Source organism: Caloenas nicobarica, chromosome 8 (assembly GCF_036013445.1).
Source record: "Caloenas nicobarica isolate bCalNic1 chromosome 8, bCalNic1.hap1, whole genome shotgun sequence".
In the NCBI taxonomy this organism is placed as follows: Eukaryota; Metazoa; Chordata; class Aves; order Columbiformes; family Columbidae; genus Caloenas; species Caloenas nicobarica.
Genome location: NC_088252.1, coordinates 13,172,277 through 13,199,066, shown reverse-complemented (window position 1 = coordinate 13,199,066; position 26,790 = coordinate 13,172,277). Strand labels below are relative to the sequence as shown.

General features: G+C 36.8%; 2 protein-coding genes across 4 annotated transcripts in view; both read right to left on the bottom strand.

The window, feature by feature from the left end:
* Positions 1-357: 357 nt before the first annotated feature.
* RNF7 (ring finger protein 7) lies at positions 358-6,689 on the bottom strand. Of its 2 annotated transcripts, none has more exons than XM_065640099.1 (3): positions 6,499-6,689; positions 3,206-3,253; positions 358-1,714 (listed from the first exon to the last, which is right to left on the bottom strand). In XM_065640099.1, the coding sequence occupies exons 1-3, from the start codon at positions 6,674-6,676 to the stop codon at positions 1,596-1,598; spliced, it is 345 nt and encodes a 114-aa protein (XP_065496171.1). In that variant the 5' UTR covers positions 6,677-6,689; the 3' UTR covers positions 358-1,595. The 2 variants fall into 2 exon arrangements, with proteins under 2 accessions (XP_065496171.1, XP_065496172.1); XM_065640100.1 differs by having other exon boundaries at positions 6,506-6,689.
* A 9,383-nt stretch (positions 6,690-16,072) lies between these two features.
* The window catches only part of RASA2 (RAS p21 protein activator 2), a 50,259-nt gene continuing 39,541 nt past the window's right edge, over positions 16,073-26,790 (bottom strand). For both annotated transcript variants that reach the window (XM_065640102.1, XM_065640103.1), the window contains 10 exons: positions 26,117-26,223; positions 24,702-24,788; positions 24,543-24,620; positions 24,013-24,086; positions 22,710-22,816; positions 22,343-22,425; positions 21,257-21,465; positions 19,936-20,039; positions 19,157-19,346; positions 16,073-18,266 (listed from right to left, as the gene is read on the bottom strand). In XM_065640102.1, coding sequence (XP_065496174.1) covers positions 18,236-18,266; positions 19,157-19,346; positions 19,936-20,039; positions 21,257-21,465; positions 22,343-22,425; positions 22,710-22,816; positions 24,013-24,086; positions 24,543-24,620; positions 24,702-24,788; positions 26,117-26,223 — 1,070 coding nt within the window. In that variant the 3' untranslated portion in view covers positions 16,073-18,235. The remainder of the gene's footprint in view (positions 18,267-19,156; positions 19,347-19,935; positions 20,040-21,256; positions 21,466-22,342; positions 22,426-22,709; positions 22,817-24,012; positions 24,087-24,542; positions 24,621-24,701; positions 24,789-26,116; positions 26,224-26,790) is intronic.

Sequence of the window (26,790 nt, the reverse complement as noted above, 5' to 3'; positions counted from 1 at the left end):
CAATTTTAAGACAGACATCATCTGGGATAATAACAACTGATGAGATACACTGTAACAGTAACACAGAGGACTCTTTTTGTTTGTTTCAGTGTGTAATGAGACAAAAGCTGTATTTTAAAAATTCGAAATATTTAAAAAACAAGATTGCATGTATTAAACAAAACCACGGTAAACTCTGCATGTATGCTCGATGACACAAAGATTGCCACTTGAGCTACTTTATACAGTGAAAATAAACTTCTTTAAAGACACTTAAAACAAACAGAACCAGCCAAATACATCTGCTGAGAAATGTACTAATCCAAAACATTTACAATTATAATTTTGAAGTAAACAATGATATGCATATAATATTGCTTCAAGTTCACCCAGGTTTATTAACCATTTTATTAAGCCTGAATTTGTTACAGCCTTAAAGTAGTAATTCAACCGCTTTATTACATATATTAAAAAAAAACCCCCCACAGTATACACTCAGATTAATAGTAATTACTTTGCATATTTAGGGAAAAGACAAAGTCAGAGGCAAGCACTTAAATATTTGTAAGAAAAAAAAATCACATGATTAATATAAAAAAGATATATTGAGGTTTTTCACAAAAATGAAACAAGGCTTTCTCCCACTTCTAAAACATTGTAACCAATAAAATGACGATAAAGAAGTTTCTATTAACTGAATTTTCATGAAACCACAATTGAACATTTTTGCCTAGATATAATACCTGCTTTCCTTTGGATATTTAAATCATAAGTTTTGTTTGTTTTCTATATTATTCAGCTAACCAGAGACATGGTTTACGCCCTTAGTTAACTGATATCAAATACATGTCGTTATACCAAAAGTCTCTGGATTAAAAATACATGTTTCCATGATCTTTAACAGAAATATAAATTAAAAAATATTAGTGTGGTTAAATTTTAATACTATGGCTGTAGAAATCATGTCTAGAATATAATACAGCAACAGACAGAGATACAACAAAACATTTTCTGAAGTCAAAGAAAACCCAAATTAGAAATGTTTAGTATAATGTGATGGAAAAAGCACATAGCAAATGCTTTACGCACTATTAATTTTAGATTAAAAAACAGAATGCTTTCTAAAAAACGCAGCAACTCTGTTTTTGTACACAATATTAGTTAGAAAACTATTTATTTATTTATTTATCCTGACAGTAAACTATGCAGCCTATTAGACTTACGGGTAAGGTTGTCCATTGAAATGAATTAATTTATCTACACAGAAACATGAAATAAACTGTACTTAGTGTATAATCTGCACCACCACACTGCTATGCTCCAATACAGTTAACACTTAAATCGTAACAGATACGTCTGTTAATGTAGTGTCTCCTTTCAATTGTGAAAACACCTGCAGCAAGACTGACCATTGCCTCCTCATACAGCAAGGAGCGTACAACAAAACCACACTGTTCTTGTAGCAAATAAACTAAATAAGTCATGCCAGGATTGACATGTTCTGTTCTTCTGTATAAGCATATAGCATAATACATACACTAGTTCAAGAAGTTCAACGGAAAAAAAACAAACAAACAAACAAACAAAAAAAAAACCACAAACAACTTCCAGTGTTTTTATTTGCCTATTCTCTGGACTACCCAGTCCTGCTGGCAGAGAGGACAGCGATTATTCTGTTTCACCCACAAGGACATGCAGCAGTTGTGGAAGGAGTGATTGCATTCTCCCCAAACCACTGAAAGAGAAGAAAGAACATGTTCCAGTCACACGCAGCTCTGCAATCAACACCTACAGGAAGGTCCTAACTATTGTTCTCAGATGTTCATAAAGACTGCGAGCTTTAGAGAAAAATGGGTCATCACTGAATTATTCACTGAGACTGGATTATTACGGCCATTCTGATGATTGTCAGTTCTCTGTCATCAATCCTTTTATTAATTTCCAATTATGAAAAAAGAAATGCATATATTCTCATCTTCTTGTATAAAGTCACACAGTTTTGTTAACGTATAAACACATTTATCTGTTCTGTCTAGGAAATAAATGCAACTACCTAAATTCCTCACTTTACCTTCCCCAGTACCGAAACACAGCCAAGGCGCTACTGACTTACTGTCACACAAAGGCAAACCACCAAATCCTCATCTGAAATGCAGTGTTCAAACTTACATGGGTGACACCAAGGAAGTACTTTTGACACAGCAGATAGCCTCAAAATGAGATCTTAGCCCAGAAGTTATTCACAGACTACAATTGTTTCAACAAAACAGAAAGGGTTGTCTATTTTCCATCTACTCCTGAATAATATTAGAACTAGTAAGGAAAAAAAGCAAAGTAACTATTTTCCTTATTGGAAGACAAGGGTACCAATCAAAGAAGTGTTGTAAATTATGCCTTTTTTTCCTCTCTGACTATCTTAAATAGGACACTTAGCAAGCCCATTAAGATATCTGGAATCGGAAATTCGTGTTCTCATTGTAAAATATAATCAAAAACAACAGTGGATTAAGTTCGAGACAATATACTTCAAAACAGAAAGAACAAGAGCATGGAAAGTTTTACCACTGGTTTAAAAGTTGACTTGAAGGTTTAAAGCAAACTCTTTGAGACAACTTACACTATTTCTGATTTAACTGTATCAGAATTAAGTTAAGATTTGCTTTTGCATACACTGATATGTAATTGAAAATACGCTTACGTTTAAACAGCATTATAGCAAACTGAAATGAATCTACTTTTTCAAATTAAAAGTGAACAAACAAGCAATTGCCTCCACTATGTCTGAATTAAGACTGGAAAAAACACAGCTTTCTAACCCTGACAAACTTTTATCTCAGAACAGATGATTTCCATTGGTGTTACCATCGTGTCTTCTGGCATGCATCTCGGAAGGAAAAAGAAAGTAACCTTTTCCTACCCACTTCAGAAGTGTACATTATCATCTCCTCAAATACAGTCAGGGTGAAACTTAAACCTCTCAGTTGCATATGTACTGGCTGCAAATTCGAAACTGTTTTGTTCTACAGCATGTCTTGAAGTGAAAACTAATTTTATTAGTGCTCAAAAATAAAGCCTGAAGTATTACTAACATAAAAGGATACAATGTAGAATGAAACACCAGTATACTGTTGAGTATTAATAAAATCAGTATTCCCTCTAAACTTTAAAATGCACCCTACTGAGAGAAGCTTCAATTGAAAAACAAGCACATGAAATCACTACATACCGACACAATCTTCTTGTTTGTTTTCAGCTTGACATCTAAGACAGGCATCTAAAAGTAAACAAGAACAGGACTCAATTTGATTCTCAGGATTCCATCTCAAGAATAGGTTTGTCAGAGGAAAATATAAACTCTAAAGCCAATTTATAAAGGTAAAAATCCTACGGTCTGATGTCTAGTTCAGTCCTTTACGTTAAATACCCCCCTATAATTTTAAAATAGTGCACATGAAAATGAAATATAGATTTGAAAGAGATCAGGACTCCAAACTGTCCAACAAGTTTTGTTTGTTTTCCATTGCTTTGGTATTTTCATAACTTCTGCTGAAAAAAGCCTTCTCCATTTTGTAGATATAACAACCAGCAGATTTGTGCCAAGGCACTCAGGCATATTAAGACCAGAGAAAGCACAAAGCCAAACGCTAATTACAGGCCTTTGTTTTTCAGATGTCAGCATCTCCTTTTAAGGAAATCATTCACAATTTTGATTTTTTTACGCTGTACATCTCTCACCACAACCCCCACCTCCTACTGCTTTTAATACAGTAGTTTTCCTTAATAAATACCTGCATGTAATTTTCACAAGAGTCACATACACATGCAAGCATATTGGTCAATTTGATAATATAAATAAACAAACATGGAACAATATCTAATTTTAAAATACCATCTTTATGCACTCCAGTCTGTGCCTATAGGACTGGATGGCAGGTTCAGGACTCAGTATGATACAGAAGTGACAACTTCCAGGCTTAGTACTGTGCCGCACACGTACAGTGGAAAAATGCCTTTGTTTCTCCTTTGCTCCAACACAGACTGCCTTAGACATGTGTACGTACCCTGCCCAATAGAAAGTGTTCAGCTATTATGGGAGCAAACACATCTTCATTCCCTCCAAAGAAAAGGTAATAGTTTAAACAAAAGTGTCCCGCAGGTTGGACCCAGCCTACGTGTCATTAGTTAGACCGCGTTTTCCTAGAAGACAGAAACATTCTGCTACAGAATTTAGGTTTGGGTATTGTTGCTTTCTCTGTTAGATATGGACAGTACTTCTATTTTAGATTCACCTGCCCAGACATTCCTCTTTTTCTCAGGCAAAGAACAATAAAGAGGACAGAAACTCTGAAACAGTTGCCATTTCCTCATGGAGATAAAAGCCAGTCAATAAAGCTTCCTGTGGTCTTTTCCTGTTATTCGTATTTCCATAGCATCTAAGGGCCAAGCTGCAGGAAGATTCAGCCAAACCGCTTCAACGTGTACCATGGTACATCGAATCAGCCTCATCCCGGGTCATCTCAACAGACGGGGCAGCAAGCTGTGGCAGACTAGTAGTCACTACAAAAGCAACCGTCCTGTCCTAGCCCCGAGACGGGCAGTTTCAGACAGAAGCAGCACAGAGAGCCAAAGACAGAAACCACTGCGACCATGGCAAGGTCAGCTGTCCCCACTTCTGCATCACAGCCCTGCAGGTGTCAGGCTGTGAGAGGTTCAGCAAATCCAAGTCAGTACTGCTGCAATCCCGCCCTTCCCAGCTAACACCTACAGTTTTCCTTATTTCCCTTGTGCTTCTGTGATCCTTGAAGACCCTGTTAGTTCAAGGAATTAAATGAGTAGAAAATTAAGCCAGCTAACTCATCTCTCCCTTGCAAAAAAAAAAAAATCAGACTAACTTTCAACAAGTGCCAGCTTAAGTCTGGCACTGCCTGCAACCTGAGGTTCCTGCAGACGCAGTGGCTCTACGGGAGGCAGAGCGGGTCTGGCAGGGTCAACGCGAAATTGCTAAACTCAAGTCAGGAATGATCAAGTTTCACGTTCTAACAATGTGGTTTGTTCTCAGAAAAATGGTCACCAGATTTTTCTGCTAGTTTCAGGTAAAAAGTACTCCCTTGGTCTAGTTATGAAAAATTATACATGAAATTTAAAAAACCCCACCTTTTATAAAAGCTCCGGATAAGATTTTATTCATTAGACTCTTCTATATTGCTCTTTATAGGCTAGCTAGAAGAGGGAAATACATTCTTAAGATTATGTCTTACATGGCAGAAAAAGCCCATTTCATATTTCCAAGGTGATTGCTGTTCACTGTATAAAAGCAGACAATCTTCAAAACGTGCTTATCAAAGGTGGATCTCCCACCACTCCTGGACTGCACCTTTTTTCTCTAGTACACCTTTTATACATTTTCTGTTCCACAGAATATTCTCAATAAAAACATGTATGAGAAATGACGGCATTGCATATTTTGTCTCATTTCTGTTAAGCCAAAACCTGACTAGATTTGCAGCATCATGGTTCCTGGACCCACAAAAGCAAAGTGCTCTGGAGGGAACCCTGGGCCATTTGTCCCGCCAGACTGTACCAAGCCCAACTACGGGAACAATCGTGCCTAGGATGACTCAGCACAATAGTACAAATTGGATATAGGATAGAAGAAGAATGTAAAGAATTTTCAAAGATAAATATCATACGTCAGAAAACAGTGATGCCAGTGAAAGATAAAGGTGCTTTCAAAGAGATTCTCCAGATTTCAAAACCAGGTAAACTAACACCTTACTTTTCAACAGATTTTTCTGGACATTGTCTGTTAAACTGCACTAGTAATTAGAAGGCTTGGGTAGAAATGTTAAAGGCTACGGATCAACAGATTTGGAAAATGAATTTGTATCTACAGCCACAACTGCTTCTTAAAATAATAATAAAAAAACCCCCACAAGAAGCAACAACCCAACAGCACCGCACAGCCAGCACTTGCGTCAGCTCGCTGTAACTCGGCGCTTGCGGAGTCTGCCAAGAGACGGGACTGCAGAAAGCAGAGCCCTGGCAGAGGAGAGGCCGGCGGGGCCGCAGCCGCGGGCCCCGGCCCAGGGTCAGCCCGCTTGACGAGCGCGGCTCCCCAGCGGACAGGCCCGGGGCAGCGGCGCCGCCGGCGCTCCGGCGTCCGCCGGCAGGAGGGCGGGCAGGGCGCTGTGCCCGCGGAGCCGCTGCCGGCAGGTGAGCGCGGCCGAGCTGCCGGCCCGGGCCTGCGCCGGCGGGGGCGGCCGCGAGCTCCCGGCGGTGCCGAGGCCGCGGGGCCCGCTCTCCGCTGCAGGAGCAGGCGCGGCGGAGGAAGAGGCGGCGCGGCGGCCGCTCCCCTTCTGCCGGAAACCGCGTCTCTCTCCTCCGCCCGCGGTGCGCGGGGAGGGCCCGGCCGTGGGGCGCCCTCCGGCCCGCGGCTCCGCGCCGCTGAAGCGCAGGCGCCCCCTGCCCCGCAGCGGGGACGGCGGCCATGGCGGCCGCGGCCTGCCGGCCGGCGCTTACCCATAACCTGCACTCGGCAAATGGCGCAGGTGTCGCACTCCACGTCCCAGCTCCACATGGCCACCGCGTTCCACTTCTTCAGCGAGAACATCTTGTCGGGGGCGCCCGCCTTGGAGCCCGCGGCGCCCGGGTGCGAGTGGGGGGCGCCCGGCTCGTCCCCGTCCTCCACATCGGCCATGGCGGAGGGGCGGGGACGCGGCAGCGCGCGGCGGGCGGCAGCGCCCCCCCGCGGCGGCAGCGGGCTGCTCCCGCGCCGCACAGCGGGCCCGGCGGGCGGGGGAGCCGGGCGGGGGAGCCGGGCGGGGGAGCCGGGCGGGGGAGCCGGGCGGGGGAGCCGGGCGGGGGAGCCGGGCGGGGGAGCCGGGCGGCGCCGCTGCGAAACTAACGGAAGGCGGCATCTTCACCGGTTTGCTGCGGGGCGGGAGCCGCACTGCCACGGGACAGCTGCGGCGAGGGTGCGCTACAGAAGAGGGCGATAGCACTGGGGAACTAAAAGGGAATTTTAAAGTGGCTGAGTACATTAGAAATAAAATATGTGCGTATACAACTACGTACATCTTAAAACTGGAGCTTCGAGGTGTGGATAAGAACAAAGCTAAACAATATACGCCATTACTTTAAAAACTAATAGAAACTTTCATCTATTTTCTAATCTTTACCCAAATAAAATATACAAAATGGACCTGTCTCTTTAAGTCTACATTAAGATAAATTTGTTAAATAATGCTGATATTCGTGTACAAATCAAACTTTAAAGATAAAATGTTCTATTTAAAATTAGGACAAACAGATCAATGGAAATTATAAGAGCTAAAATTAAAGTCCACCTTTCTTTTCCTTTTCTCAAGACTTACCAGTATTTCATCTACACAAAAGTTCTCCTGCCACATTGCCAAATAGATCAACTACATTCAGAGTACCTGAATGTACTCAACAAATTTTTTTTTTTTTGCAGTTTTAGGTACATACACAGCACTTATTTTTGTATGTAGTCTAGGACATTTCTATGGAGGTGCACCCTGAAACATTAACAATCACAGAGGCTGTTCCCTACATACAAAAGAGCATTATGAGAGTTGTAGTGTGAGCTCCTCCAGCTGTGGCCCACAGCTTCACCTGAACGGACTGGGCTGCCTTCACCGAGGAGAGGATGACCCCATCCTCCTGGAATTCCAACTCCCAGCATGTTTCCCAAGACTGTTAACAGAATAAATGATACACTTTGGCAGGGGGTCGCATGTTGTGCACCTTGGCCACAAAAATCTGGCCTTTGGTAATAAAGTAAAAAAATTAGTTCAATCACTTCAGTTATATTGTTCTTAAAGATCTCTTGTTTCTACATTAATCAACTATCAATTCAGAAGGACCTGTATTTTCCTTGAAAACACGATTAAACAACATGTGAGTAACATCTTTTGCTCTTACCTCGGCTGATTCACGCTTCTCTCAATCCACACTGTCCAATTCCCAAGCTCGCAGAAGTCAGCCATGGAAGCAACAACTGCTGCCTTGATGTCACTGGGCGTCTGGCTTGGCCAGAGCTGAGAGATCTATAAATTCAGAGGACCCACCATATGGAGCTGGCTGGACACTCAAGCTACTACTATCTTTCTGCTAATACAGCAGTGCGTGACGATAACATGGACCGTAGCATATATACTAAAAATCCCATGATTACTCTAGTTCCCAATCAGAAAGAAATGTTATAATTAAACTACAATGAAAATATTTAGATGCAAAATTGCTGGTTTTTCCTTATTGTGGATGTATCTCGCCAATAAGCATCTCAACAGCTACCAGGGAAAATTTGAAAAGATCAATGATACGAAGTTGAAGTAACTACTTCCTAGTCATAAAATACCATTAACTTTGATAATTCAGTTCTTTGTAACTCATATTATTTTTTTCTCCCTTAAAAAAAACCCCAAACCACACACACAAAAAAACAACCAACCAAATACCAAAACAAAACCCTTGTGGCACTTTGCAGTCTGAGTTACTGGGACTAGGCATAATCCAGAAAAGTTTTAAATTGCTTTTTGTAAAACTTGAAAAGAAAAAGAATACATAATTTTCCTTTGATAACACATTGTATTTGTATACCTTTTGCAAAGATGTTTAAATTTTGAATATATGTTACTAAAGTAAAAAAATCATGAAATTTAGTTTCTGCTATGTGAAGTGTCAACTGCCTCTAAATAGAGATTTTAAAAAAGCCTGTTGTAGTCACTCTTAAATTACACAAATTGCCTTGTCATCTCTAATTTTTCTTCACAGGGATTAGATGGAAACTGAATGCAATTCTCTTCAGTTGTAAGAGCTCGTAAGACCCAACTATGATACAGATTATAATTACGTTTAGGTGCTAAATGTCATGTTTGCTGTACACTTTGCAAATGCAAATATAAAACACACTGATTTCAATAGTTTGGCAATGCTGGTTTTAAGCTGTAACCATTCCCTCAACTTAATTGCTTCATGATGCTATAAAGCAGTTTTTTTCCAGCACAACTGGGAGGAGGGCAACAAAACAAGTGGCTCAAGTATGTAAGAACCGCTCGGGATTCCCATGGATAGAAAAAAAGTCGGTAAAATACTGAACATAGTCATTACAACAATTAGGATCCCTTCCTTTATTCTCTCCTCACCTTCTCATGTGAGACGCCATCGGGCATAACCTGCTCCTTTGCCAAGCATGTCAGTTCAAATGAGATGCAGCTCTGAATTTATTTCAGAAAACTGGGATATCCTTTGAGAGAAGATATTACCAATGTGAAACACTGTTTTCAGTATTAGCATGAAAGAGATGTTTTGAAAACTATTTTTATCAAAGTAGAAAGGTGGTAACTTTTGATTTGGTGCTTTGTCTTGCCTGCTCTTAAAAATAAAACTTGCATTTTTACGGTGCAGTGCCAGAGCTTCTATTAGCAGTGAAAGTTGCAGAGCAAATATGATACAGGTACCTTTAACTCTGTCTGTATTGCTTTATAGGAATAAAATACTAGCTTCCCAACTAGTAATTATTTTCTTGACTATTTTATCACCTAAAGAGCTGTATAAAACATTTCAAGCCATGTTGGAGAAATACTGTCCTGGCACTCCAGAGTTCATCTGTTCCCTACGGACACACATGACATTGAGGAGGTCACACATGGGAGAGCGGCACAAAATTTGACAGCTCTTAAGTGACTTTTCCCTGTGTACTTTGTTTTTAACTGTAAATAAATCTTTTTTCAGATTAGGCAAGGGAAGACTGCATTCACTTATCTCATTCAGACTTTACTGAAAATGTTCCAAACTGACTATCTGAATACAGAACTTGAACTAAGCTCCTTTCAGTCCAGCAAGTGATTGTTCCACTAGAATTACAGCTGCTCAGCCAATTGTGTGCTGTAGAACAGGGAAAAAACAACTTGCTTGGCAACTGTGAATTGGGATGTACCTAATAATAGGTAACCCAATTTGGAATAGTTTTATACTATACAATTTATAATCAATTAAATTTCTGCAATAATTTCACAGTAAGGATGCAGTGTAACTCATCAAGGATTGATTCTGGATTCTTGTTGTCTCCATATCAAATAATACTCATTCAAAGCTCCGAGTGTTTGACACCCAACTTACACAATTGCCAGAATAGTTCTTTTCATACCCCCAATCCCATTTGAAATGAATATACAGATGCATCTTCACACCTTGTGAGAACATCTTCATTCTCCATGCACCTTTTAAAACTCTGAATATTGCACAGACAGTGGTTTGAAAGCATGTACAACGCCTTTCACAGATTTTCACAAATCTTTTGAAAATCGATGTCTGGAAATGACCTGACTTTTGTTCTTTTTTTTTTCTTTCTTCTTTTCTCTTACAACTTTGAGATATTTGTTGTTTTTTTTCCACAGCCTGCTTACTCTGAAACACAGAATTGAAGATTATTTTTACTAATAACAAAACTGTTATGGAAATATCAGTTTTATGATAATGCAAAGAACAGTTATGTAAGTGTGTGTGTATCTTGGCCAACTAATGCACGTGCTAGATTGTATTATTACACTTACTGTTTATTCTGACAAAAGACTAACATCTATCAGAACACTTAAGTACTGTGTCAATTTATCCGCCAAAGAAAAGAATGTAAGCATAGTTCTGTACCAAGACTCTTTCTTAAACTCTAGATCATCTATGCCTCTGCGCCATTTTACCAGTAGGAATATGCTAAGCAGGGCTATTAATGGCCAGTACTAATAATACTGTTGTGGTTATAGCCGAGTCCTGGGTAAGGGCAGACAGTGGGGCTGCAATAAAGGAAGACAGCACAGGAACTAGTCCGGATCAGCACACTGGCTACCATCTGTGACAAAACCACCCGTAGTTGTTCTTAAGGTTTTACTGAAGTTGCCTGATGCAATTGCCAAAATGGAAAATAGACTTCATGCTTCTCTTTCATGGAAACTGTACATATTAATATTGAAGCAGGCATCCAGAAATAATAAAAAGAAACCAAACCGGCATTAGGAAAACATACTGCATTTGTGGAATAAATTGCATACCAGTTTTACACTGAGAGGATCCCACTGGGAGATGGAAGTGAAGAAATCACAGAAATATATTGCTACCCGGAGTAGCAAATGGAGTTTAAAAAAAGTACATCCCCACCATTTTCCCTATATTGCTGCATGTGTATGTGATTTGGCATGAACTTTCTACAAAGTTCAGGAATGAGTTCAAAGACAGAGAAGTACCAGGAATTCAGATTCTTAAATACATTGTGCATTATCCACTCATTAAGTGAAACAAACAGACATGACGACACATAATGTATAGAATATAGAGAAGTTAATGACCTTTGCATGGGAACCTTTCTGCTTTAACGGCAAAACCCTGTCTCGCAAGAGACTAAACAGCTCCTGACTTTAGTGAGCTGCTTTGAGACTAAACCCTTGAAACTTCTCCATTCTTCATGCAACACCCAGGGTTGTCCATCTCTCCTTTTGAAGCACAGATTTAAAGCCAATGACACAAAGACCTCAGACTACCAAACTCTACTACTTGTTTGCTAAATGTTTTACTCTCCGGAGCGCAACTCAGCTATTACTGCTCCCCCTGGAGAGTGTGGATCTTCGAGTTAGAAGCTTGTCTCATACTCCCTTTATTTATTTCTTTTTAATTAACTGTGAAGAAATAATAATAATGCATATTTTAACTGAGATTAGCTGTTTGCGAATAGAAATGCATTCTGAACTGAAAGCTGAAAAGCAAATTATGTTGTTTTGCTGTTATGAGGGAGCACACCCCTCCACCTATTTTGAAATATCAACACTTCCTATAAATTTGTGAGGTAGTACAGTTTGCCTAAATATTTTTAACATCCCATCACTATTTGTATCCTGCCTAGTATCAGTATAGACCCCATAAGCCACTGCTAGCAAATCCTGCCCTCCAATCCAAAAATCCCCAACACCACCACCGCCAAAACAAAAACACCAGGAAGAGAAGCCGCATAACAACTTGCCCTATGGAAGCTCCCTTTACTCACATGTTTCAACTACTGGAGGTATTGCATAGGTCAAGTTCAGCCTCTCATCATTCACACTTGCAGACATTATATACTGTCTACCATGGCACTCAACACATTTTTTTACTTTGATCCACCTTTCTACTCTCGGATTTTGGCCGAGGTAGTGCCAGAATATATGCATGTACAATTCAAGTATATACATAAATAATTTTTTAAAAAGGGAAAAAAAAATCAAAAACCAAACCCATGTAAATGTTACACCATGACAGAATTATGTGACAGGGAATCACAGAATCACAGAATGTTAGGGATTGGAAGGGACCTCAAAAGATCATCTAGTCCAATCCCCCTGCCAGGGCAGGAACACCCAGGTGAGGTTACACAGGAAGGCGTCCAGGTGGGTTTTGAATGTCTCCAGAGAAGGAGAATCCACAACCCCCCTGGGCAGCCTGTTCCAGTGTTCCAGGACTTGGCAGAAATCTGAATCAACTACTCAGGAGGAAGTTAGGTAAATTATTCTGGTTGTTATAAAAAAAATCATTGTACGTTTCGTGTTTTAAAAAGTTACATCTTTTATGGAGTTTTTCAGCAGTACTGGAACTCATCCTTGTATTTTGCCATTCGTACACTTTGATGCTTTATTTAAGATCTCATATCCAGGACTAGGGTTATTTCTGTGTCAATTTTTAAATACTTGTAAAATCAATCATGTAATCTGTAACGTATTTGGTCTAATTTAGACTAGAGCAAATCAGTCAGATTTGGAGAAAAGGTGAGAGACGGAAAGGTACAGGACTAAATACAACTTGTGAGGTAAATTATAAGCTGTATTGCATCGTTATCGTATGGAGAAAAAGCTTGTACAAATCCCTCAGCTTACACTGTCATCCTCTGGGATGTCAGTTCATGACTTGATTAAAATGACCAAATATTTGACAAAGCATTTTGCCTGCATCTGGCACCATTTAAATACTTTTTAGTTACAGAAACTACAGAGAAGTACTCCTTCCTCCTGGACTTCAAATGTGCATTGCTCTGCAATACATAGCACCTTGCCAGCCCCCAGCGAGGAAATAAGACTGAATTGTATATACTTAACCCTCTTTACTGCGTACTTTAAAGGCCTATGGATGAAAGCTGCAACATAAATGCCAGGTTTGAGCATTATTGTAAATCACTTGATTTTTATGGGGCAGTTTCCCTCTTACTGATTTTATCTTTGTCACCTGCTTTTTGCTGTCTGATGAAGGCTTGCTGCTGCATCACCTAGCAACCACGTCATGGTGTTCAGGAAAAGCAGAGGCTGAGCAGGCAGTGTTAAACCCGTGGAGCTCCCAGCCCTCAGCTTCTCAGCCGGCTCCCGAAGTAACCCTCGAGTGGGTACGGCGTCTGCCTGCTGGTCCGGGAGGAAAACGCCGCACGAACACCTGGCTGGCTGGCTCTGAAGCCTTCTGTTGTTAGATATACACATGTCCCTCAAAACAACATCTCTCTCTGCTCCCTGACACAGTGGAGTTCGTCACTGAGACACCAGCCTGGAGTAAAGCAGGGGATAACTCGCATTTTTTGAAAAACCAGAATGAAAATCTTCTGCAACACTATTTCAGAGGGACCAGGTAAGACATTTTTACCTTTAAGTCTTGAATTCAAGTCACATGGTAGATTTACTTTGGCTGTTCTATGATTCTCCCTGCTTTTTTTCCCTGTGTAGGTAGAGTGACCAAAAATATAAGATGAAAGTGGGGAACAGAATCACAACCCCTTAAACTAAATTGTCTGATTGGATTTAAAAAAACAAAACAAAACAAAACAAAACAAACACACATAAATAATGCTTCTAAAATGAGAATAAAGATTTATATCGTCTTTTTGGTGATTTCATGGAACACTGTATTAAATAAGATTTATGTATGGCTGAGGTTTGTTATTTTCCATAAACTTTTATTAATGTAAATAATATTTTAAATGCAATTCAGTAAGTTTGTCTAACTTGCTTTAATTTTTACCAAAACATTCTTACAAACCATATGTAGTTCCTGGACAATGCAGCCACTGGATCTTTTTAAACCCTATTCTGATTGTAGGGCAACTGATTACAAAATTTTTGTCCCTGATCTAGGTACATGAAGTGACTTTTTAAACGAAGTAATTTAGCTAAATTACAGTCTATATTCCCAGTTGTTACAGCTCTACCCTCAAACTCTGATTTTTTTTTTTTTAAACAGCTGCCTAAAGTGCTAAATCTCAGGAGCAAAGAATTCCAGCAGCAGTCTCATCGCCGCTGAACACAGTAACACTGACACAGTCTCCTTATTGCTATTAAAGGACTTCTGGTTTATTTAATTTGCATAAATCACATAAACCTTAAATATGCTTCTGTAGCTACTTGTAAGAACCTTAAGTAAGTTGTGTGCATTTGTCCATTCTACTGGAAGTTGCTTGTATTTTGTTGCTTACTGGCCTCATTTTTATTCCATATGGATGCTCTTTTAAAGGCAATACTGAATTAGTCCTTATCACGTGTTGCGAACTTTTACTTCAAAATACATATAAATGAGCAGAAATTGAAGATAATGTCTTGTAAACACATAATTTTCCATATATTATCCTGTTTACTATATAAATATACATAGTCTACAGCTAGACTATATGAAGATAAATATATATACTCAACTGTCTGTAGGCTATGTATAGTTTCTCACTATAGTTACCTACATGTATGACGTGGGACAAAGATGTATACAACTGTGTGAGAAACTAGCACACTGATTTTCAAGGAATCCTCTAGCCACAGAGGCCTTATGCATCTACGATGGCCAGCCTAGCCCAAAACTATGATATGCACAGCCTAGCCTTGAAACTATGATATGCACAGAACCTACAGATCTTAAATGGGAATGCCCTCTTTACGTCACGGTTTAGAGAAAACTCAGCGTAACTGAACGGTTAGGGAAGGCAGCATATTACCAGTGTAAAGAATAGGTCACTCTGCTATAAACATCACAGAATCCTTACGACAATTTTTTTAATGACCACAGAAAAAAAATGCTTCCATACGTCCAATTTTATCTTTAAATTCCTCTGCTTTCTGATCTCTGCAAATGTGACCAAAACAAATGTCAGTCTGGGCGTTAAGACAGCTTACCTCAGAATTAATCAAAATTAATTCCAAAATGGCTGCAAGGTTTGCACTGTAACTGCTAATAGGAGTTCCATATCAGCAATAAAGGACAACAGGTCAGCTCTCTGTAGAAAGAAACAAAACATCTCAAGACATTAAAACACGCTTGTACAAAATGATCTCAAAAAATGCTCATGAGCATAGAAGGGGACAGCAGGTGGCAGAAAAAGTGCACAGATTACATAAAAAAGAAAGAAGATTGAGAAAAGATTATTTTTTTCCACATGCAATATATTTAAAATAGGTCTGACAAATTATATACCAGCTGATACTGGTACACAGGACAGGTAATGAAAGACAAATCAGCAAGCAAGGAAAAATATTAGTCATATAACACAAATAACATAGTATGAAATATTCTTCAATACATGAGACTAGTCACTGCAAGCATTTTAAAAACTCTCAAATTACTAAGGCTTCTATGCACCCTGTTATGCTAAATTATTAACTATCACTTCTCTCTCCAAACATCAATCTTAGTTAGAATGTAACAATGCTGCAGATGACTACACAAGAGCCCTGAACTTAATTTTGTGTTTTGTTTTCTCCTGTCCACTAGATTTCTCTCTTTATACCCAGCTCCTGTTTGTAAACTCCTATTAATTTGGTCTTCAAATAAATGCTAACATTTTTAAAAGTCACACCTCACAATAAACACATGGCATATTTCAAGTTTGGTGTAATTTATTTGTGAGTTACTCTCAAGCAATGTTACAAAACATTTTAATGTCCTGATAAGAAAATAAAATTTAAATAAAAATACATTCAACAATACATCATCATAATACAAGTTAAAAGTAATGATAATTTACAATCCTAACAGAACTAATTACTGAATAACATCATTTTTCTAGACTAATCAAAATGAAGGCAACTTTTATTATTAGTCATCCTACTTGTACCTAATTAAATTCTAGAACATCTATTGCATTTTAAGATGTTATAAAATAAGGAATCTTAATGGTCACAAATATTCAATGGCCTTTGTTTTTTTCCTAGATATTCCTGTACCAAAGCAAAAAAGTGCATATTTTAAAAAAAATTGCGAGAGTATACAATTTAATTTTTCATAAATTTGACTTTGAAAACAACAGAAAATGGCTCCAAGGAAGACAGTTTGCCACAGGCTTAATCCATATACAGCAAAACCTAACTTGGATACTCAACCACATTCAATTTTGTTTAATGGCAGCTTTTTATTAATGGCAATTAATCTGACCCACATTCCCTTGGCAAAACACATTTCTTGGCATTACTCTATTCCCTCCTCCTCCCTCCCCATTTCAACTGTTGGCAGATAGAAGTTCCTTAGAATACATCAAACGTGTAAAAAAGGAAACAGCAAAACACAGTTGAGGTGATTAAGTGATTGTGATGCTGCAGATGCTTGTACTGAATCCCAGATATTCTAAAATAGTTTGTTTGGTATTAAACCAAACAGCTACTCTAACAACTTTCATTCATTCCTAAAGAGATTTCAATCCTGCCTTGCCAACTTGCTTCTATTACAGAAAGCCCCCCTATAACAGAATAATAAATGTATAGTAATTTAAACAGCTGACAGTTTCAAGCATTGTGGATTTCTATTCTATTTTTAAGTTACATTCCTAATTAATTTGGCCAAATCATGATTGTTAAAAAAAAAAAAAAAAAAAAATCAAACCCAAAACACACCCAATATAACAACAAAAGATCACACAGCAAATGCTCCAAAAATAAAAGTACCACATACAGTTATTATTAAAAATAATATTCCAAGGAGTACCATTGTATTTAATACTGATGAAGCAAAGTTACCACAGTAATACCTTTGCTTCTTGGTTATATACATATATGTTCTTTCAGTATAAACCTAACTTCTCAGATGAAGTGAGCAAAAATTAATCTTAAAGTCAAGAATGCCAGTTTAAAATTGAGTTAAGTGGCAAATATGAATCCATATAACTAAAGATATAAAAATATTCACTGAAGCATTGCTTAAAGACAAAACAATGTTGATCATTCAACTGATCAGAACAAGCAGATACTACAAAGTATCTAAAAATAATCTGGGATAGTCCAGATATCTAAAGTGCTTTAAGTGATTATAATAGAAATTATTTATTAGATTTCTAGTCAAAAAGTGAGCTGGACCTAGTCATTACCTTTTATTAAAAAATAAAAAGAAAAAATCATACATGGGGTGATATAAATTGATCAGTACTTAACCACAACCTGTTCACATTTGAATTTTTCTATCTGTAGGCAAACTTAGTTAAAAAGAATGTTGCTACCCTGCACTTCTTTTTAGGTTACGAAAAAATCCGTACCTTAAAAACATCCTAAAGAAAATACATAGTGGTCTAATGTCATGTCACTCCATATATTACTCACACCAAATGTAAACAAGAGGCACAACACAAGTTCCCTGATTTCTTCTTTAGTAAAAACATAACCAACACTGGTATCTGCTGTCCAGATTATCTGCAGCATACTGCATGATTTTGTAAGACTTCAGGTGTAGATAAACCAAGTCCTGACAACACCTAATACAAGAAAAAAAAAGTCAAATTAATTGAGTGTGAAGCTTCAGATTATTTCCATGCATAGTATCTTGGGATTTCTATTTCAAGATCCGTTATCAGCAGGGCAGGCACTCATGGTAAACTCATGTTTGCAGTGTATGTATTGAGAGGTGTAATTCAACCAAATGCCATGTGGATTTTCTTCCATGAAAAAGCTTATTCGTTTAGAAAGTTCTTTCCAATAAGACAACAATGGCAAAACAACATGTAGATTTATTCACACCTGTTACCTCAAGAACCTGGAACTTCAAGTTCTTCAGCAAAATGAGAATAAACCTTAAGACCAGATTTCCAAGTAAATATTTTGCTATTAAATATTAAATAGATTGTCAACACAACTAGCTTTTGTGTTCATTCTTAAATACTTCGTAAAAATGCATATAATGAATTTTTAAAAACAAAACAAACAAAACCCCGAACACTCAAGAACATCTCCAGTTTCTTTTTTCATCCAAGTGTGCCTGTTTGCTTCGGTTAGGAAACCTTTCCAACAATTGGATTTTCTCTGGAAAAAAAAAAAGTAAATATTTTTAGTTTAATAATAATATTTTATTTGCTTTCTAGTTCTCATCATACAATTTTAATTTATTAAGCCAACCTATATTTTTTGCATAATTTCTACCACTACTTGTGAAACTCCACTATTTGTGGATAACCTCTAAATCAAAGTCAATTTCTCTTAACAACTCGGTTCAAATACTAAACTAGGCAAACCAAACTGGGATTTGAGCATTCTTTTTTTTTTCTGGTGAATCAAGACTTACTGATGCAAAGAAGAAATCAGAAAACTTGCTAGTGGTGTTCCATAGATATCAGTCAGGATTGAAGAGAACCAAAAGAACCTGCTCTGGAACACCAATGTACTTTAAAGGACAGAATTTTTTTTTTTTTTTTTTTTTTTAAAACGTCACCAGAAGTGGTATTTATCATTGAGCATTGCGAGCAAATTACACACAGTAAATACACTGCATGAAATATATATTTCTGCAGTGTAATTTTTACTGTTTTATATAACTTGATATTTTAATTATTTCTTAACTGAAATTTGAAATTTTGAAAAAAAAAATCAGAAGGTAGGCAGACAGTTAGGGATAAACTTTGTGTGTGCTTCAGAAGTTAAGTTGCAAGGAAACAACAGAGTTGCTGCACCCGCTTATGGGAATCTCAGCAAGAACACAGATTAATCCCACACCAGAGGAAATTCTTTTATCTTCTAACAAGTGGTTTAAAAACTGCATTACTATAAATGACGTACCTGATTTTCTCCATGTCTCTGCATTGCCTAAATCTACTTTTAGTTTAACTAACTGTACCTCAACAAGCCTGGCCTTGTTCTGTGATTTATTTTTTTAAAAATACACATTTATGTATGTCAAAAGTGCATAAGATACTTACTCACTACCATATTTAGCACTAGATGATCTCTTCTTTTGATATTTTTCATGCGATTCATTCAGCTTTTCTACTGTATCTATTATCTGTTTAAGTGTATGAAAAGTTGCTACAGAATCTTCAATGGTGAAGTTAGAATAATCATCTGGTTCTTTCCGTGGACCTTGATAGACTGCTATACTTCCGCAAGCCTCTACAAAAGTTACCACAATTATCCCAATTAGAATTGCAATGATTAACAAACAGATCTAACTCTTACGTAAATGGTGATTCTGAAATTCTGAAATGTAAAGTTACTCTAGATGATATATAAAATGGGTTAAGACAAAAGCAGGAGACACAGTATCAACTGGATGTATTTACAGTTCTGTGGCTTATTCTCTGCTGGTTGTGTTCAGCACCTTGAGCACACGGCTCTCTCCTGGTCACAGTAACAGAAGCCTAATGCATTCCTGCAACTCAACCATGCTCAACAGAATTTACTCCATAGTCAGGCAAGGGAGAGCAAAGACAGAAGAGCAACCAGCTATAGCTGCAGTCTCTCTGTTTAGACTGTTAAGATATTCCATATATGCAAATTAAATTAGAACAATGTGCATACCTGATGTCTACTGTAAAGAAATGACTGAAGAATGTCTGATACCAGAGGACTAAGACGACAAAAAAATAACCTGTGTCTCTTATTACTTTAAGGTAAATTCTTAAGACATCAAATTGATGTCATGGGCCTAAAGAATTAGACGTGAATAATATCAGTATAATTCTTCTGAATTATTAAGTACCTTCCAACTTCTGTAGTTTAGACATGTTGATAGTGAAAAGTGAGTAAATTCTTTCTGTCTCTCTGTCTCCATCAATCTCAATTTGAGTATCAGCAGGAACATCTCTAAAAGGTGAAAAAATAGACGGGAGTCAATATAAGTCATTCTTGAAAGGTTTGAAAGCAAGTAAAACCTGATTGTTTTAATATACTTAGCCTTTGAACATGTCTATCGCTTACAAACAGCTTCACAATTGCTACACGAAATAGTACGTGTTCTGTAGAAACAGGCATATACAGTTTTGAGAGCAGTGAATACGATACTAAAACTCACTTTTTCCAATAGAATTTAGTATTCAGTATGTCGAGAGAAAAATATTTAAAATATATCAAAGTAAGGTTAATTTTTCTTCAATGTCATTTAAACACTTATTTTAAAAATCTCAAAATCTACCACACTTTAAAAGGTAACAAGAACAGAAGGACAAGATACATTCCTAAACCAGAAGAGTGAAAAGAAGACAAAACCAACCAGAAGTTATTTAGTAATGGGAATCTCTTAAACTGTTGAGAAACCTAATATAAGAATGAATTGAATAACACAGAAAAACTATTATATATATTTTCACAGAGTTATCTTGTAGGACTTATACCGAATTTTAGAAGACTGAGATCTTTAGTCTGTAATTTATGCAATGCACCCAGTTAAGGAAAAATAATATTTTTAAAAAAGACCGGAAGCATCATTTTCAGAAATCAGCAGGTTAAAGAAAGGCATAATTAAATTAATTATAAGACATTATTCGTTTTCCTGACATACCTACAAAAAACAAATGATTCATCAGAATCTACATCTAAGATTATTTAGCTCATTTTTCTAGTGTGCTGTGTTTTAAAATACATGAGGTTAAAATAAAAAAGCGACTGTATAAAACAAGACAATGCCATTAGCGAGAGACAGACTCCCAGGCTGAGCCCTCTGCAGCAAGGTATTTAAATTATTTCATATAGGTGACCTAGGCGTGTCATATTTCTGTATTCAACTTGGCATCTGAATTAACTTGAGCTGTTAAATCTGGTATTCTGTGTGGAAAGAAATTAACCATTCGGTAGTTCCAATTTACAGACTGAATTGATTACCTTCACTTCACATGGTGGCTGACGAAGTAATAGACTTGGTAAAATTCATTCAAGTCAGGTCTTATTAGTAGCGCATGTTTTTAGTAGCACAACTAGCTGAAGTAGACAGCAAAAGCCTTGCCTTCAGATTATCAAGTTCAAGAGTGAATCATATATTATTTGTCCAACAAAACATATGTATTTTCATTTGAGAAGCAACTTACGCAGTACAACGAGCACAGCCCACCGTGTTCTCTATCGTAGCCTTGCAGCAAAGCCAGCTCCCATTCAGAAAAGCAGAAGGGTGGTAAAAACTAAGCCTCCTCTGGTTGCATCTCGTTACCCGGCAAAGAGCTTCTATCCACTCACTAGCTTCTACACAGTTATTTGCCTGGATATAGAGCGGCTTTTCTCCATGTAGTACTTGAAACATCTGTAGAAGGAACACAACATTCTTCTGCTCAGTAAAAAAACTCCAATTATTGAGCCACTTCAAATACATCAAAGTAAGAGTTCAAAGTTCAGCCAATTCAACAAAACCAAATTAAGACAGAAAGTGCAACAAGGGGAAAAGCAAGACTTTTCACCTCTTTCATTTTACTACATAGCCCTATTTAGGAGGAAAAAAAAAAGCTCCCTGTGTTCTGCCTACACCATTTCCTCATCCAAAAAAGAATCAGAACACAATGCATTTTCTGTACTTTTCATTCACATTTCTTTAAATGTGATCTCAGACTTGATGCTTCTCTTCCCAATAGTAGCAGAAGACTCCCAGAAGTCTCTCCTTTAGTGATCCTCAGCCTAGGTAACAGCCGCTCTTTTATCACTGCCTCAGAATTTTGGATTAAAATAACCACAGAAATACTCATGTGTTACAGGACCAGAATGAGGCCATGAGCACAGACAACTGTCTTGGCTGATGAAGGTAGTGTAGGAAGTTCTCAAAGGAGACAAATATAAATTGGGTAATATTACTTTTCAAGTAGAACATAACATAATACATACTACTAATACATTATATAAAAGTGCTTTGTAATAAGGTCACAGTAGTTTTAACCTTCATTCCAGAAATTTGGAAAGGGGGGCTGAAGTCGTAGAATCAAACAGAAAAGGTGCAGAGATCCAAGTCTCCAGGTTAAGTTCCACATGCAGAGTACTTGGAAATACTGCATATGGCGCTTTATTCCTGACCCAAAAAAAAATTTTTCTGATGTGTTTAGTAAAAGGGTTTCAGTAACTCTATAAGCTAATTACCATTTTATATTTAAAGAACACATCAAGAATTACATATAAACTATCTTTTGACTCACGTTTTTCTTGTTGAAGGAGTTCTCATCAAGTTTCTCCACTGCAAGGATGTTTTTGATTGGAATAGTGAAAATTGGTTCTTTATCTGTAAAAATTGCAAACAGATGAGTGAAGCATTTTTTTTAAAAACTAGTTTATAACCTCAGTGCGCTGATTCTGTAGGTTAAGTTCTCAAAACGTGCATTTTTCTTACTGAGAAAATGTACATGAATCATAGATAGAAGCGTTTGGTAATCAGTGCAAAGGTAACTAAAACACCATATGTACTTTACCTAAAGAAAAAAATTAGGCATTTTAAAAAGAAGAAATCAGATGCAAACACTTAGTAAATATTGAGAAAAAAAAAATTGTAAAATAAACATAATTTACCTTGCTGTTTGTGGTAGGTGAGTTCTCTACTTGTTAGACAGAACCACCGCTTCTTGAAATTCTTTTTACCGATCCGAGTCCTACCCTGAGCTCTTTTGTACATTTCTCTGTAAAGACAGAATGAAATGAAACCATTAGTCTTCTGAAGAGCTTTCATAACCATTTCTTGAGACAACACATTATTGTTCATCATGCAGCAACATTAAAAATTACTTCATTGTATATAAAAACAAAAAAAATCTACTAGTTGTTCAAAATATATCCTCAAGATTACCTCCCAATATGGTGATTGTGTAGAGGGTTCCATAAACAGGAAAAGAATTCGAAAAATATGCAATCCAGACTTTTGTTTGTAGCAGTAAATTTGGAGTAGGTACTTACATATCCACATCTAGAACTCCACATTTTCCTAAAAGCAACTAACGTGTATCCAACTACAAGATTCTCTCTTTCCTTCCACTTTCTACATGTGAATGTACTTGGCCTTATCTTGATCAGAAACTGAATATAAATGGAATGACACTGAACAGGACTCACTAGCAACCTTTTTTTTGAACAATAGCCATGAATTTATAATACGGATTAGCTTCCCAATTGCTATAACTCAATGTTGACCCACCACAATTGTCTCCTTCCTTTCTATTTAGTATTTTAATCAGAGGTAACTTTCTTCCTTGTTTGAACTTCAGACGCTTGTTTCAAAGAAGAATCTTTACTTGCTATGAATCTGCTTCTTGGATAAATACAAATATTTTTTCCCTGTAAATGTTTTTTAATTAATTCATCGGCTATTCTTGATCAACATCAAAAAGAAAGTTCATCTCTTGGAGTGATTTGTACCTTAACTTTTATAAAAGCATTCTATTATTTAATGGTAAGTATTCCAATTACAAGGTAATTTTTTCTCCTACATTAAAGGCAGAACATTTAGCTGCTTGGGCTTAAACCGCATGCAAAGTATTTATAAATTAAATTAATATGTTCTTTTAAAATACACTTTCACGGTCCTGAATAAACAATCACAGAGCACACACTGAATTGCAACAGGAATGCAGACAAGCTTTAATAGGTTTTAAGCTGCTTTAAAGTTTTTTCCGAAGTATTTAAAAGGTGAGTTATGAAATTTTACAGCTGTTAGTTTAAACTAATTCTGCAAACTAACAAAGAATTATCACAAATTACTAATATAATGATTTCTACAGTATACCAAATATTTTAATGAGCATTAATCTGACATTGGCATTAATGAAGAAACAGTAAAATCATTTCTGTTTTGCACCATATAGATTCAAGATGTATTTACCCTTCTTTTAGATGCACTGGCTCACTCAGGCCACTGGGCTCTTTACTTTCAGTAGAGGAAACATCATCTAAGAACTTAAGGAAAAATACACAGGGAATATACGCTATTCAGAAACAAAGAACAACTAAGAGCTATTTTGAAAATATATATGCACAGCTTCTCTCGCGACAGAACAATTACTTTATGCAACAGATGAAATGAAAATATACTGCAAGGACTTGGAACAATGTAACAAAGGATGGCCTAAGGCCACACAAGATTTCTTTAATAATTTCCTAAACAGCAGATCTAATAAAGTCTGTTTAAAAAAAATTATACATTTTTTTTAAACTAAATTACCTTAGTCCACTATGTATAAATCTTGTGTATTTGATTGTAGTGGACTTTAAAAAAAAAAAAGAGTCTGAAGTGGACCACAATTGTTCTTTCTCTCTCTAGTGGAAAACTGAACAGTAACATAGCCTTCTAACAATTAAGACTGATCAGATACATCAACCATTTTAAAAAAAAAAAATCTAGTTGAAAGATACCTTTTTCACAGATTCAGTAAATTTTTCTTCTTGAAATGTTTTGAAAAACTCACACATAAACGTCTCCTTGAAACTTGACTGAAAGAAAAGGTATATTGACATAAATAAACTTTTAAAGAACGTTATCTATAAAATAAGAAAGAATTTTAGTAGTCTTACAAGTTTGCTTTTGGTCAAACTTCCCCAACTCCCCAAAGTCTGGATGGCTTTTGATATAAGAGTTAATGTTCTAGAAGTCTGTGCATCCTGAAATAAACAAAATTCAGAAGTCACATTTTTTCACAATTCCAGGTAAAATTTTGATTTAAAAATGAAAATGTCACAAAAATTATATTACGCAATGTAGTAAATGTGACATGTGTTTATTCCTTTTCTTCTTCTCCCAAAGAGAAGAAATGCATACACAATATTGTCCTCTATCAGCACTTGTGCTTTGTGAATATATGTATATTTTATAAGATGCTGCAGTGTGTTTATTATTTTACTTTATATAGTACTTGGAAAAATATTTTTACCTACAAATCATCTCAAACCCTGTAACTGTTACTACACATCTAATGCTTCTGAACTATTCAAAACTTAACACTAAACATAATGAACAATTGCTGGACAAATGGCAGAAATTTTCATAACACAAAGTGAACTTGAAACTTTGCCTTTAAGGCTTTTGACTAATATATTTGCTACCTCACTGCTTGCATTTTAGTACAGGATTATAAACACACCCACAGAAAGAGGCCTTGCTGTTCCCTTTAAAATGTTTAATCCTTGAGCAATAAAATCCTGTAAACTTTTTGCTTAATAAACTGGATAATGTCAAATAAATGAATTCGAATTATTTTCTTTCAAAAGCAAAACGCACTTAAGTAGATAAAATAAGCTAATAAAGATAACTTCTAGAGCAGCAGGTTTCATACCTATTCTGTATGTTATGTGAAAACAATACATTATTTTTGTATTATCTCCATATTCCTATCTTTTAGGTTTATTTGGTCATGGTGTGGTTTTTTTGTTTGTTTGTTTGGGGTGGATTTTGTTGTTTGTTGGTTTTGTTTCTTTATTTGTTTTTTAAATGCATATCTACCTGACAATTTGAAAACTGAAAATGGAAGATTTGGCAACCCACTGCAACTAGTGGAGTCCAGAATAGATACATGGAATAATTATTGGATAACTCTAAAACCACAAATGGAAATATATTTTTTAAAGTGACATCTGGATATTTAATTTCCACACTGAAAGTAACCAATCCAGTTTAGACATATGCCTTAAAAAACCCTCAGTCATGCTGCTATTCTAACAAAGCAGCACATTCCCAAAAAAGGCACAGCGTCTTTAATATCAATAGCTCTTCTACATCATTTGAAAACACTTCATAAAGACTGAAAAATTTGATGCTTCAAGAACTGCAAATGTCTTAATTCCTCTGCTGAGGTATAATATTGAAAACTCAAGCTAGAGACATTCCATAATCTTGTTTCCCAGTTACAGACCCATTGAAGTAACTTATGCTTTCCCAGATAAACAGCTCCAACAGTTATGAATAAAACAGAACAAAGCTTCATGAAACTTACTGGATGGTGAGGTTGTAAATGAAAAGTATGAGGTGAGACTACGGCTACAGCAAAGAAACGAAGAAACACAAAGCTGCTCACTGCAGAATACTGTACATGAGGGTCATCTGCAGAGAAAAACCATGAAATGTAACATGCACTAAACTTAACAGGAAATAATGAAGACAGTCAACATAAAAATCCTTACGAAGATAACATCAGAAGAGACATTTATATTTTAAAACAGAATAGAAAAACCAATGAAGTACATGAAATGAGAAAAGTGATCATGGTAAGAGATGTTCTACTTATAATGGAGGGTTTATTTCTCTGAAAAGAAGTTCTGTTCTATAAAACTGGCTCATCAGCTCCACTACTAGGAATGATGAGATTATTGCAAGCATTTACATACAGAGTTAATTAGGTACAGCTGTATGCATGTTGAACCCAAAGAGAAAATACTGTAGGAGTTGCCTTTGAACACTAAGGCTGTCAGGTTTATTCACCCGTAAAGCTCAACACCGATCAACTCAAATACATTAATGCTGCACAACAAATTCAGTCAACACATATGAACAACTTGTAACTCTAATTCTGAGCTGCATCATAAAACCATAGTGGTTTTGATGCTGTAAATGAGGATTTTCTCATGTAATATCATTTACACCTTTACACTAGGAAATATAGTGGGATCA